Below are 15563 nucleotides of genomic sequence, written 5' to 3' on the forward strand. Positions count from 1 at the left end.
TGAAGAAGGAATTCACTTCCCCTTTCAGTGATAGACCAATCAACATAACCTATTTATTTTTTGAGGGAAACCGGAGAACCCGGAGAAAACCTCAGGCTAAACTAATTCAGGGGATCAACTCATGGAAAAGAATATCATGGCTCACCTGGTAGATCACATGTACACCAGGTACATGTGATCTACCAGGTGAGCCACGGCATTCGTTTCAGATACAAAAGAATGTCTACCAGGTGAGCCATGATGTGATCCACTTGGCAACTTTGGCAACTTTGGCAACTGTGCGAAAACATCCTTCTATAATGAAGTCTAAAACATGGTATTGTACAGACTTGTTGCATGTTGTTTGTATGTCATGCTCTTGTATCTGAATTGGTTGTTGTGGAGTTGGAAGATCTACCAGGTGAGCCATTGTAACAAAACAATCGTTTAGGGCTTGACCGGGGGTGATTCTTGTTGCAGCATTTGGATCGAGCAACCGTTTTAGGAGATTTAAAAATGCCATTAAGTCTTCCTTTTCAACACTAATACGAAAATTTGAGGCTAACTCTGTTGCTTCATCCAAAGTTTGGCCAGTGTCGAAACTCCACTTTGAATTTGGCTGGATACCGGTTGCCTCCTTGTACTCTTCTGATGTCTTTAGTCTCCATCTTGAATTGGGAGAGGAGTGCTCCCTGTTGAAATACTGGTTGGTGTACATTCCAGCATTCAGCAGGTGGTCTTCTGGATGGCCGACTAGATTGCAAACAGTTTTCATTCCGTGGTATGATGAGTCGTCACTGAAGAGGTCCCGGCAGCAGTCCAGTTTTGCCAGGAGACAGCCCAGTGCCCACATGTCGATGGCTTCAGATATGGGGAGGCCCAAGGTCACCTCTGGAGCTCTGTATGCACGAGGTTGCACAATCATTCCTTCTCTTACGTCTGATACTGACATGGCCAAACCAAAGTCAATTAATTTCAGCCTGAAGGGCTCATGCTGGTGGTTGACGAGCATAACATTGTCAGCTTTCAGGTCTGTGTGAATGATGCCGATACCCTTCAGGGCTTCAAATGCCACAAGTAGCTGACGTGTTATGGGGCGGATTTCATTAAGGGTCAGGTGTGACTGTCTCTCACGCATCAAATCCAAAAGGCTCCTGTCCAGTTTCTGGAAGGCGATGCAAGACATGCCTTCGAATATGAAACTGTCTTTGAATGTCACCAAGTTGTTTTTCTCTGGGTCAAGGGTCCTGAGTTGTTCCAGCATTTTCACTTCTCTGACGTGATATTTAACGTCTTTGTTGATCTTGATGGCTACAGTTTCGGATGTTGTCAAATTGATACACTTGGCAACTTTGCCAAAACATCCTTCTCCAATTAAGTCTAAAACACGGTATTGTACAGACTTGTTGCAGAGTATGTCATGCACTTGTATCTGAATTGGTTCTTGTGAAGAGTCTGCGCTCTCATCGCTGGAGCTGTCTGTGTCTGAGAATCCATCTGAGTCAGTTGATTTATCACATTCATCTGAATCATATGGGGGGGAGACGAGCATCAAATCATAGGCAGCATTTGCATGAGAGGTGTCCATGTGATCTACCAGGTGAGCCATTGTAACAAAACGATGGTTTAGGGCTTGACCGGGGGTGATTCTTGTTGCAGCATTTAGATCGAGCAACCGTTTTAGGAGATTTAAAAATGCCTGTAAGTCTTCCTTTCCAACACAATTATTTACAATTGAGTAGAACTCTATTGTTTCATCCGAAGTTTGGCCAGTGTCCAAACTCAAAACTTTAATTGGCTGGATACCGCTTGCCTCCTCGTACTCTTCTGATGTCTTTAGTCTCCATCTTGAATTGGGAGAGGAGTGCTCCCTGTTGAAATACTGGTTGGTGTACATTCCAGCATTCAGCACGTGGTCTTCTGGCTGGCCGACTAGATGGCAAACAGTCTTCATTGCGTTGTATGATGAGTAGCCAGTGAAGAGGTTCCGGCGGTAGTACATTTCTGCCAGGACACAGCCCAGTGCCCACATGTCGATGGCTTCAGATATGGGGAGGCCCAAGGTCACCTCTGGAGCTCTGTATGTACAAGCTTGCACAATCATTCCTTCTCTTACTTCTGATACTGACATGGCCAAACCAAAGTCAATTAATTTCAGCCTGAAGGGCTCATGCTGGTGGTTGACGAGCATAACATTGTCAGCTTTCAGGTCTGTGTGAATGATGCCGATACCCTTCAGGGCTTCAAATGCCACAAGTAGCTGATGTGTTATGTGGCGGATTTCATTAAGGGTCAGGTGTGACTGTCTCTCATACATCAAATCCAAAAGGCTCCTGTCCAGTTTCTGGAAGGCGATGCAAGACATGCCTTCGAATGTGAAACTGTCTTTGAATGTCACCAAGTTGTTTTTCTCTGGGTCAAGGGTCCTGAGTTGTTCCAGCATTTTCACTTCTCTGACGTGATCTTCAACATCTTCGTTGATCTTGATGGCTACAGTCTCGTATGTTGTTAAATTGATACACTCTGCAACTTTGCCAAAACCTCCTTCTCCAATTAAGTCTAAAACAAGGTATTGTACAGAATTGTTGCAGAGTATGTTATGCTCTAGTATCGGAATTGGTTCTTGTGAAGAGTCTGCGCTCTCATCACTGGAGCTGTCTGTGTCTGAGAATCCATCTGAGTCAGTTGATTTATCACATTCATCTGAATCATATGGGGGGGAGACGAGCATCAAATCATAGGCAGCATTTGCATGAGAGGTGTCCATGTGATCTACCAGGTGAGCCATTGTAACAAAACGATGGTTTAGGGCTTGACCGGGGGTGATTCTTGTTGCAGCATTTGGATCGAGCAACCGTTTTAGGAGATTTAAAAATGCCATTAAGTCTTCCTTTTCAACAGAAATACGAAAATTTGAGGCTAACTCTGTTGCTTCATCCAAAGTTTGGCCAGTGTCGAAACTCCACTTTGAATTTGGCTGGATACCGGTTGCCTCCTCGTACTCTTCTGATGTCTTTAGTCTCCATCTTGAATTGGGAGAGGAGTGCTCCCTGTTGAAATACTGGTTGGTGTACATTCCAGCATTCAGCAGGTGGTCTTCTGGCTGGCCGACTAGATGGCAAACAGTTTTCATTACGTGGTATGATGAGTCGTCACTGAAGAGGTTCCGGCCGTAGTACATTTCTGCCAGGACACAGCCCAGTGCCCACATGTCGATGGCTTCAGATATGGGGAGGCCCAAGGTCACCTCTGGAGCTCTGTATGCACAAGGTTGCACAATCATTCCTTCTCTTACTTCTGATACTGACATGGCCAAACCAAAGTCAATTAATTTCAGCCTGAAGGGCTCATGCTGGTGGTTGACGAGCATAACATTGTCAGCTTTCAGGTCTGTGTGAATGATGCCGATACCCTTCAGGGCTTCAAATGCCACAAGTAGCTGATGTGTTATGGGGCGGATTTCATTAAGGGTCAGGTGTAACTGTCTCCCACACTTCAAATCCCAAAGTCTCCTGTCCAGTTTCTGGAAGGCGATGCAAGACATGCCTTCGAATGTGAAACTGTCTTTGAATGTCACCAAGTTGTTTTTCTCTGGGTCAAGGGTCCTGAGTTGTTCCAGCATTTTCACTTCTCTGACGTGATCTTCAACATCTTCGTTGATCTTGATGGCTACAGTCTCGTATGTTGTTAAATTGATACACTTGGCAACTTTGCCAAAACATCCTTCTCCAATTAAGTCTAAAACAAGGTATTGTACAGAATTGTTGCAGAGTATGTTATGCTCTAGTATCTGAATTGGTTTTTGTGAAGAGTCTGCACTCTCATCACTGGAGCTGTCTGTGTCTGAGAATCCATCTGAGTCAGTTGATTCATCCCATTTAACTGAATCATGAATGGACATTTTTCCTATCAAATGTTTCCAAATAGTATCCAAGTTGAGTATATTCAGAGGTGCTTATCTTGCTGTGGGTGTGTGATTCTGTCTAGAGAAATATCATTTATATAGACTCTAAGAATGTGATGTCATCAATTCTAGTTCTAGAACATCAAAGTCACATGTGATGTAATACATTTATGACATCACAAGTTCTAGAACATCAAATGTCAAATCAGATGTCACCATGGCAACTCTGCATTCTAAATTCCGTGGAGTGGAGCTTGAAAAATATTGTGTAATTTTTCAAAACAACTTGCCTTCATGCCCATCATTTTTATTTCTATGATTTCACTTCAAACTGTTATGTTACTTTAGCATGAAAGATGTCTCCCAGTCCACTCTCAGTGTATGCGCACTGGAAGATTTCCACACACATTTTTGAGAGGAAGGGATCTTTTAGAATAGAAAATGTAAGAATAGACTATGCGATACGCTCTAAACAGAAGGGATCACAGCTGCAGGTGCACTAAATGGTTAAACTTTGATGTATTTTCTTGTCTTTCATGTGAATAGTTTATGTAATTGTGAAACAAAATATGAAACAGATGTATTAACTATTAAAAAAAACACATTTGATCAAGGAAAGATGAATATGAAAACACAATTACAAAGAAAAGTGTTACAACACCCAATTGCCCACAATCCAAGACTAATGAATTACTTACCACTCCCCCTCCCCCTCCCCCTGTTCTCTCTCTATGCTGTCTGCCATTAGCTCAGGGAGCAATGCCCCAACTGGACAGCAGGTGTGCTCTTCAGCACTGCAGCACACAACCCACTACAATTCTATCATGTATGTGGGTGTAAGAGGGAGTGTGTGTGTGTGTGTGTGTGTGTGTGCTAGAGTGTGTAATGCATCAGGCGCCTGGCCACTGCTGCTCCTGCCACTCTGCTGAAGGAGAGGGGGGAGAGAGAGGATGCCGGAGGAGTGGAGGGAGAAAGAGAGCAAGGGGGATAGAGGGGAGAGAGTCCAGGCCCAAATAAAGCCATGGGGGCCGGGGCTGAGCTGGGCCCCCCTTTGCTATAAATACGCTGGCCGCCTGGAGGCTCGGGTTCTGTGTTTGGGGCTTGGGACCAGCGACCACCACTGCTGCAGCAGCCTTCCTCAGGAGAGTCTCCTCTGTATACTCATCATCCTCATCCTGGTCGTCGGTGTTCTGGCCAGCCAAGATGCCTCGCGTGGACTCAGACCTCAAACTGGACTTTAAGGATGTCCTCTTCAGACCCAAGAGGAGCAGCCTGAAGAGTCGCTCAGAGGTCGGTGCGGTTAATTAGTTTTACTCTGATACTGTAATCCAAATATTACAGCTACAGGTCAATTAACCATCAGACCGGCATATTTCCCAAGAGGAGCGTGCTCTGTTTACTGCTGCATTCAGAAAGTCTATTTACCCATACACCTCTATTGTTGGTGAGGCAATATAAATATATTAACTAGTATTACAAGGGGGTGGAAGGTGGGTGTGGGGGCAGTATTGTGGGGCCTTCTAACCCTGTTTGCTAGTCATGATTAAAGATGAAAAATGTACATATCTATTCACAGAGCAACAACAGAAATGACATTAATCAACCCCATATGCTTGAAAGTGCCTCACTAAAGCTGTAAAGTGCACGCTCACTGTAATTCAATATGTGCGAGTCTCATTGTTGTCTTGTCCCATGTAAGCCAGTAGGTGTACACTGCCTTTGTACTTTGGTGAGCAAAAACGCTACCTTGACTGTGAGCATGTAACAGCAGAGTGACCTTCTTAAAGGTGACAGGAAACAAGGCTAGCCTGTACCAGACAGAGGTAAACAACAACTGTCCACAAGCATAGAAAACAACAAAAGGGGAGGAGAAGCAGAGATTTAAAAAAAAATGTAAAAAAAAAGGTTTCGATCAGAATGGATTTAGTCATTTTCGTTTTACACCAGTAGAACAGGCCACCGTGTCTCTAATCACCCACTGGTTTAGCTCTCAGGGACAACACAAACCTCTCCTTGTCGTTGTATACTCGCTACTTCCTCGACTCAGCAATGTGTCACTAGATCAGGGACTGGTACCGACCCAAGATCCTGATACTGGTGTGGTGGCACTAGATCTGGGGTGGAAGGTGGAAGTCGGTTTCACAAACAATTATTTCTATTGTATCAGGTTTTATTGGCTTTCTTTTGCAAGCGTCCCTTCCCAGTGTGGGTGTAGCCAAGAGCAATAGTCAATAAAACCTGATGGAGGCGTGGTTTGTGACCCACTTTGATGTCTGACTATACTATACTGCAGTGGCGGGCCGTCAGGGCCTGCAAGGCCTTCTCTGCTGGCCTAAACAGAATCACAAAGCTATTTATATTTTTTAAAAAGAAAATTATTATAATTTATTTTATAATTTAATAATTTTTCTTAAATGCACTACATGTATTATAATTTATAAATATATTTTTCCCATTGTCTTATTTTCTCATTGCACAGCTACTGTCTTCCTCAGTTGCTCTCAGATCTCACCTCTGTGTGTGTCTATGCCAGAGGCCTGCAGACTCGGCTCTGCGGCCAGTGCAGATTAAAGTACATGGGGACGATATCGTTGATTGTCATAGTCTTCAACCAATCAGATCTTTAGTTTGACATGTTGGGCGTATTCTTTGACGTGTCAGCGGCGGCTAGCGGCCTATAATGACGTCAGCATTACGTACCGCTCATGTCCAGGTGCAGGCGCTGCAGAGTGTGCTGTGATTGGTCAGTGGGCGAGCACGTGACTAAAGTGAAACTTGTGCTTGCTAGCAGAACTGAGGTTGTTAGCAGTCAGAGTTCAAGTGGAAAGATATGGAAGAAATTATGGCATTTTTGGTTTTTGTTACTTCGCTTTGTTTTTTTAACATCAAATGGCAGAAGGACGAGAAGCTGATTTAGTGGCGGAGTTACTGGGAACGCCTTTCTCAAGAAGGACATTAAGCTGCCTGAGCAAAGCCGCTACACGACACCAAAGTACGGCGGGACACTTGCAAGCTACGGTGCTCTTAAAAACGTTTGGACGGACCCGAGTGGATCTCCAGAACAAGTTCGCAGGGAATGAAAAAGTTAAGAAGAATAGGGTAATTCTGAAAAGGACCTCTAGCTGGAACTGAAACGCACAGATGTACTGCACAGCAGAGTTATATCTGGAGCCATCGACATGTGGGCACTGGGCTGTGTCCTGGCAGAAATGTACTGCGGCCGGGACCTCTTCAATGGCACAACATCATACAACGTAATGAAGACTGTTTGCCATCTACTCGGCCAGCGAGAAGACCACCTGCTGAATGCTGGAATGTACACCAACCAGTATTTCAACAGGGAGCACTGCTCTCCCAATTCAAGATGGAGACTAAAGACATCAGAAGAGTACGAGGAGGCAACCGGTATCCAGCCAAATTCAAAGTGGAGTTTCGACACTGGCCAAACTTTGGATGAAACAATAGAGTTCTACTCAATTGTAAATAATTGTGTTGGAAAGGAAGACTTAATGGCATTTTTAAATCTCCTAAAACGGTTGCTCGATCCAAATGCTGCAACAAGAATCACCCCCGGTCAAGCCCTAAACCATTGTTTTGTTACAATGGCTCACCTGGTAGATCACATGGACACCTCTTATGCAAATGCTGCCTATGATTTGATGCTCGTCTCCCCCCCATATGATTCAGATGAATGGGATGAATCAACTGACTCAGATGGATTCTCAGACACAGACAGCTCCAGCGATGAGAGTGCAGACTCTTCACAAGAACCAATTCAGATACAAGTGCATTGATTGGTCTATCACTGAAAGGGGAAGTGAATTCCTTCTTCAGATGTTTCGACTAATTTACATGGCTCACCTGGTGGATCACATGTACTTGATGTACATGTGATCTACCAGTTGAGCCATGACATTCTTTTGTATCTGAATTTAATGCCGTGGCTCACCTGGTAGATCACATGTACTTGGTGTACATGTGATCTACCAGGTGAGCCATGACATTCTTTTCCATGACTTTCTGTTGATCCCCTGAATTAGTTTAGCCTGAGGTTTTCTCCGGGTTCTCCGGTTTCCCTCAAAAAATAAATAGGTTATGTTAATTGGTCTATCACTGAAAGGGGAAGTGAATTCCTTCTTCAGATGTTAAGACTAATTTACATTCTTTCATAAAAATACATACACTTTTGGGCGTTTTCTGGTTTCATCCCACAGTCCAAAGTTGTCTGTGTCAGCTTTAAGAAAATAGTGATGTGGCCTAATAAAAAAGAAAAAAATATACATATATTTATAGTGATTTATGATTAGTTATTAGGCATTAAATTCAGATATTCATGGAAAAGAATGTCGTGGCTCACCTGGTAGATCACATGTACCTGGTGTACATGTGATCTACCAGGTGAGCCATGATATTCTTTTCCATGAGTTGATCCCCTGAATTAGTTTAGCCTGAGGTTTTCTCCGGGTTCTCCGGTTTCCCTCAAAAAATAAATAGGTTATGTTGATTGGTCTATCACTGAAAGGGGAAGTTAATTCCTTCTTCAGATGTTTCGACTAATTTACATGGCTCACCTGGTGGATCACATGTACTTGATGTACATGTGATCTACCAGTTGAGCCATCACATTCTTTTGTATCTGAATTTAATGCCGTGGCTCACCTGGTAGATCACATGTACTTGGTGTACATGTGATCTACCAGGTGAGCCATGACATTCTTTTCCATGACTTTCTGTTGATCCCCTGAATTAGTTTAACCTGAGGTTTTCTCCGGGTTCTCCGGTTTCCCTCAAAAAATAAATAGGTGATGTTGATTGGTCTATCACTGAAAGGGGAAGTGAATTCCTTCTTCAGATGTTAAGACTAATTTACATTCTTTCATAAAAATACATACACTTTTGGGCATTTTCTGGTTTCGTCCCACAGTCCAAAGTTGTCTGTGTCAGCTTTAAGAAAATAGTGATGTGGCCTAATAAAAAAGAAAAAAAATATATATATATTTATAGTGATTTATGATTAGTTATTAGGCATTAAATTCAGATATTCATGGGAAAGAATGTCGTGGCTCACCTGGTAGATCACATGTACTTGGTGTACATGTGATCTACCAGGTGAGCCATGACATTCTTTTCCATGACTTTCTGTTGATCCCCTGAATTAGTTTAGCCTGAGGTTTTCTCCGGGTTCTCCGGTTTCCCTCAAAAAATAAATAGGTTATGTTGATTGGTCTATCACTGAAAGGGGAAGTTAATTCCTTCTTCAGATGTTAAGACTAATTTACATTCTTTCATAAAAATACATACACTTTTGGGCATTTTCTGGTTTCGTCCCACAGTCCAAAGTTGTCTGTGTCAGCTTTAAGAAAATAGTGATGTGGCCTAATAAAAAAGAAAAATATATATATATATTTATAGTGATTTATGATTAGTTATTAGTTATTAGGCATTAAATTCAGATATTCATGGTAAAGAATGTCGTGGCTCACCTGGTAGATCACATGTACACCAAGTACATGTGATCTACCAGGTGAGCCATGACATTCTTTTCCATGACTTTCTGTTGATCCCCTGAATTAGTTTAGCCTGAGGTTTTCTCCGGGTTCTCCGGTTTCCCTCAAAAAATAAATAGGTGATGTTGATTGGTCTATCACTGAAAGGGGAAGTGAATCCCTTCTTCAGATGTTAAGACTAATTTACATTCTTTCATAAAAATAGCAGTCAGAGTTCAAGTGGAAAGATATGGAAGAAATTATGGCATTTTTAGTTTTTGTTACTTCGCTTTGTTTTTTTAACATCAAATGGCAGAAGGACGAGAAGCTGATTTAGTGGCGGAGTTACTGGGAACGCCTTTCTCAAGAAGGACATTAAGCTGCCTGAGGAAAGCCGCTACACGACACCAAAGTACGGCGGGACACTTGCAAGCTACGGTGCTCTTAAAAACGTTTGGACGGACCCGAGTGGATCTCCAGAACAAGTTCGCAGGGAATGAAAAAGTTAAGAAGAATAGGGTAATTCTGAAAAGGACATCTAGCTGGAACTGAAACGCACGGATGTACTGCACAGCAGAGTTATATCTGGAGCCATCGACATGTGGGCACTGGGCTGTGTCCTGGCAGAAATGTACTGCGGCCGGGACCTCTTCAATGGCACAACATCATACAACGTAATGAAGACTGTTTGCCATCTACTCGGCCAGCCAGAAGACCACCTGCTGAATGCTGGAATGTACACCAACCAGTATTTCAACAGGGAACACTGCTCTCCCAATTCAAGATGGAGACTGATGAAGGGTATCGATTCCTTAAACCTATTCGTGGTACTCCAGCATTTTGGCAGGGAGCTAAAAAAGATTTGGTGGCATGTGTTCGACAAATGGGTCTCCCAACGTGGTTTGGTTAATTTTCATCTGCAGATATGCGATGGCCAAATCTCATTTCTAGTTCATTGAAACAACAGGGTAGAACGCAAACTGCAGAAGATTTACAGTGGGCCGACAAGTGTGAGCTCTTGAGTTGTAATCCTGTTACTGCAGCACGGATGTTTGATTATCGCTGGCATATCTATTTGAAGGAAGTACTTAGGTCTCCATTGAATCCAATAGGAAAGATGACAGACTTTTTTTATCGTGTTGAATTTCAACAACGTGGTTCACCACATGTGCATTGTTTATTCTGGATCGAGAATGCACCTCAAATAGATAAAAACACAGATGATGAGGTGATTCAGTTTATTGACAAGTATATCACATGTGGATTACCATCACATGATGAGTTCTTGTTAGACATTGTAACATCTGTGCAGCAGCATTCCAAAAGACATTCCAAAACGTGTAGAAAAAAGAATACTGCTTGTCGATTTGGTTTTCCAAGACCACCTTCCAATCGCACGTTCATATGTCGCAGTTCACCTGAAGATGATAGCCCAAAAGCATGCAACTGTGATGAAATGAATGCAAATGACTTGACAGTGTCAGTGTGTCAATCAAAATCAAGAAACAAATAAACAAAAAAGGGTTGCTGCGAAAGAGTTGATGTCAAAATTAAAAACTGCTCTCTCAGATGAGTCAGTGAAATCTGATTCTGTGAATCAATTGTTTGACAGTCTAGGTTTGACTCAGGATACTTTTGAAGCTGCCTACAAATGTATGGGGAAAAATACACGTGCTGAAGAGGCAAGTTGATGAGGTATGGGTCAATCAATATAATAAATAAAAGAATATGTCAGTCTACTGCTTTAGGGTTAAAGAATGTAAGACTTTAACTGTGCAGGCCTCAAACACTTTTTCGTTGATGATTCTATCAGTTCTGCATCCAGGTGTCTTGTTATCTGTTTGTTCCTGTGCATTGTTTCTGTCTTTAAAGACGGGGACACACACAGGGGTCATGATTGCGGTATTTCCCTTGATGGGCATCAGCTGAAGGGCATGACCCTCTGCAGGCATATATGATGTGTGATGGTTCACAGGTTCATTCCGTCTCTGCAATACTGTGACTTAACTCTTTGACCAGGTCACAGTGACATCAAAGGACGCATCTGGCTGGGTGTATCCATGGTTTATTGTGGGGCAAACTGATAACAAAGGGGTTTGTAAACAGGCCATAAAGTGCCTTCAGGTTATCGTAAAGACAGGACACTATGCTTCAAAGAAAAACATCTGCCTTGACTGGTTTCCTTCTTCTGTTTATTCTTGTTTGCGAACCAAGATAACAGCATGCTGGCTGGGTATAAATGTCCATGCATTTGAATGTGTCGTGAGAGCACCTCTTGCAGATGACGGTGATGTATCTGTGAGACTGTGTTCTCTTTGCTTGCAAGCAAATAAATTGACTATTACAACTTTGATCGTTCATCCAGACTCTGTTTCATTTGACATTGATTTGATAACACTTTGACACTCTTCTCCCGACTATTCATAGAAATATTCCACAACAACCCTCATCCATTTTATTCATTCTTTAGTTTAGGCATATAAAATTGTATGATAACGTTTGTTGGTTGCAATATTAATTGATTTGATCATTTATTATTTTGATTTAATAAACTCTGTTATACTTTAAGGAGCAGTCGTCTGTGATTACTTGTGCATATGTATTTGATAAAACTGTATGTAGTAGCCTGTGCTCGAACTTAAAACCTTCACTGTCACTGAATGTATAGTCATACGCAGACTATTGACATTATGAGTGACTACTAATTATGAGACTTAGTTTTATCGTTTGGTTATTGGTCCCTGTTCGCAGGGTGGTGCCCCGTTGTTATTAATAAACATTAATAATTGTTACATACATTAATAATTCTATTGATGTCAAGAGTTTCTTAAATGCTGATAACCCAAACACGCTCCTTTAGATCCCAACACTGTGTATACTTGCACAATAGAGATGTTTGTGCTCAAGAGGCAGCCTATAGAGTTATGAATTTGCATCTTAAAGAATGTTCCAGAAAAGTTGTATTTGTCCCAACAGGGGATAATGTGGTTAAAATGAGTTTGCCATTAAATGTCTTAAAGGAAAAGGCGAAACACAAAGAGCTGACATCAGAAGATATGTGGATGCCTGGTACAGGTGAACGATATAAAAATAGGCCAAAAGGTGACACCTTTAATAACATGTTTGGCAACATTTGCATCAGAATATAGAATGTTGTCTAAAAACGAAAACTCTCAAACAAAAATTGGTTTGAGCAACAACTTAGGATACAGAACCAAAAGAACACGATCACCAGATGCAGTTGTACGTTATGCGCGTTTTTCTGAAACAAAGTGTCCAGAAGAATTTTATCAGAGTAGACTTCAGTTATTTGTACCATATCGAGTCGACGCCCAGCTAAAACCCAAAACATTTGAAGCATTTGTACAGTTTTATATGACTGGTAAAATCAAATATACTGATGGCTCCAAACTTTCCGTCAAAACAATTGTTCAGAGGAATAGGAGTGTCTTTGAAATTGATGCTGATGTGTTAGATAGTGATGTGTGGCTGGCTGTGATGTGTGGTGGTGTGTGTGCTAATTGTTTTGTCTACATCTTGTTTTCTGTCAAAAAAGACTGTTGAAAATCATTTAGGCCTTTTTGGTAACTCTGGCTTTTTCTTCTCATGTTAAGGTGTCCGGTACTGGTCTGTTGCTGAGCAGTTTCCTATGAACGACCTCCAGCTGTGGTACAAAGACAGCGTCAGTAAAATAGGTTGACATGTGCAGAAATGTGATGTATTGTTGTTTATAGATTATAGCAATCAATTCATGGCAGATTTATATTGATTCGTAGGTTATGTGTTCAGTCATTTCTCTGTTATTGCTTTGTAGGTGCATTTGAGTGACTCTGACGGGATGCCCATCTTGGCAAAGGCGTTCTTTCCGGCTGCACATGACCACCTGCTGAGGAAGGTGCTGGATCCTGTTTCTACCAAGAAGCCAGATGTTTCTCCAAAGACATCGCCTCCTGCTCGCAGGATCTCGCCAAAGGTGGTCGTGAAGGGAGAGGTCCGCCACGTGCCACGCCGACCAGACCCTTCTGAGTTGACATTTGCTGGATGTGGCAAGAAGGTAAATGATTGCAGACTGTAATTTTGTAGCTGATTGTGCAGACACGTGTATAGCGTTAACATGGAAGCATGTAATGGTCAAAGGAGACACGTGTTTAATATGAGGAATGCTTTTGTCATTACAGAGACATCATTTGGGGAAACCAGAGCAGTCTTGCGATGCACCCAAGAGGAGGCTTGTTCATCAGCAGGTTTGTGAGGTTTCATTTATTTGCTGAAAAACACGGAAATATTCATGATCATAATAGTATGGCTAGCGTTTGTGTAGCAAGGATGTCCATAATATTTCTTCTGCTGTATATTTCAGGTTGTCAAAGAATGTTCTGTACGTCTCTGGAGGTTCAGCAGTGCCATCTTGGATGCCATGGATGCTGTTGTGCCATCGCATCTTCCAAGCCCAGCCGCATGCCCACCAGTTTGGGCATGAAGGCAAGTTGTTTTGAAATATTACACAATATTTTTCAAGCTCCACTCCAAGGAATTTAGAATGCAGAGTTGCCATGGTGACATCACATGTGATGTTGCCATGGTAACATCACATGTGACTTTGATGTTCTTTGATGTTCTAGAACTAGAATTCATGACAACACATTCTTAGAGTCTATATAAATGATATTTCTCTAGACAGAATCACACACCCACAGCAAGATAAGCGCCTCTGAATATACTCAACTTGGATACTATTTGGAAACATTTGACAGGAAAAATGTCTCAAAACGAAACAAACAAGGAGTTTCAGCCAATGAAACCCATTTATGATTCAGTTAAATGGGATGAATCAACTGACTCAGATGGATTCTCAGACACAGACAGCTCCAGTGATGAGAGCGCAGACTCTTCACAAGAACCAATTCAGATACTAGAGCATAACATACTCTGCAACAATTCTGCACAATACCTTGTTTTAGACTTAATTGGACAAGGATGTTTTGGCAAAGTTGACAAGTGTATCAATTTAACAACATACAAGACTGTAGCCATCAAGATCAACAAACGCGTTCAAGATCACGACAGAGAAGTGAAAATGCTGGAACAACTCAGGACCCTTGACCCAGAGAAAAACAACTTGGTGACATTCAAAGACAGTTTCACATTCGAAGGCATGTCTTGCATCGCCTTCCAGAAACTGGACAGGAGCCTTTTGGATTTGATGTGTGAGAGACAGTCACACCTGACCCTTAATGAAATCCGCCCCATAACACATCAGCTACTTGTGGCATTTGAAGCCCTGAAGGGTATCGGCATCATTCACACAGACCTGAAAGCTGACAATGTTATGCTCGTCAACCACCAGCATGAGCCCTTCAGGCTGAAATTAATTGACTTTGGTTTGGCCATGTCAGTATCAGACGTAAGAGAAGGAATGATTGTGCAACCTTGTGCATACAGAGCTCCAGAGGTGACCTTGGGCCTCCCCATATCTGAAGCCATCGACATGTGGGCACTGGGCTGTGTCCTGGCAGAAATGTACTGCGGCCGGGACCTCTTCCATAGCAAAACATCATACAACGTAATGAAAACTGTTTGCCATCTACTCGGCCAGCGAGAAGACCACCTGCTGAATGCTGGAATGTACACCAACCAGTATTTCAACAGGGAGCACTCCTCTCCCAATTCAAGATGGACACTAAAGACATCAGAAGAGTACGAGGAGGCAACCGGTATCCAGCCAATTTCAAAGTGGAGTTTCGACACTGGCCAAACTTTGGATGAAGCAACAGAGTTAGCCTCAAATTTTAATATTTGTGTTGAAAAGGAAGACTTAATGGCATTTTTAAATCTCCTAAAACGGTTGCTCGATCCAAATGCTGCAACAAGAATCACCCCCGGTCAAGCCCTAAACCATCGTTTTGTTACAATGGCTCACCTGGTAGATCACATGGACACCTCTTCTTATGCAAATGCTGCCTATGATTTGATGCTCGTCTCCCCCCCATATGATTCAGATGAATGGGATGAATCAACTGACTCTTCACAAGAACCAATTCAGAGACTAGAGCATAACATACTCTGCAACAAGTCTGTACAATACCTTGTTTTAGACTTAATTGGAGAAGGATGTTTTGGCAAAGTTGCCAAGTGTATCAATTTAACAACATACGAGACTGTAGCCATCAAGATCAACGAAGACGTTGAAGATC

General features: G+C 42.3%; 1 protein-coding gene across 1 annotated transcript in view; it reads left to right on the forward strand.

The window, feature by feature from the left end:
* Positions 1–3885: 3885 nt before the first annotated feature.
* LOC306784558 (uncharacterized protein) overlaps positions 3886–15563 on the forward strand; it is a gene marked incomplete at its 3' end in the record, with an annotated part of 45317 nt that continues 33639 nt past the window's right edge. Inside the window, exons 1-3 of the mRNA XM_079278592.1 lie at positions 3886–5173; positions 13548–13613; positions 13730–13851. Of these exons, the coding sequence (XP_079134718.1) occupies positions 13582–13613; positions 13730–13851 (154 nt within the window). The 5' untranslated portion in view covers positions 3886–5173; positions 13548–13581. The remainder of the gene's footprint in view (positions 5174–13547; positions 13614–13729; positions 13852–15563) is intronic.

The sequence above is a fragment of the Melanostigma gelatinosum genome (genome assembly GCF_949748355.1).
Source record: "Melanostigma gelatinosum genome assembly, chromosome: 11".
Classification (NCBI taxonomy): Eukaryota; Metazoa; Chordata; class Actinopteri; order Perciformes; family Zoarcidae; genus Melanostigma; species Melanostigma gelatinosum.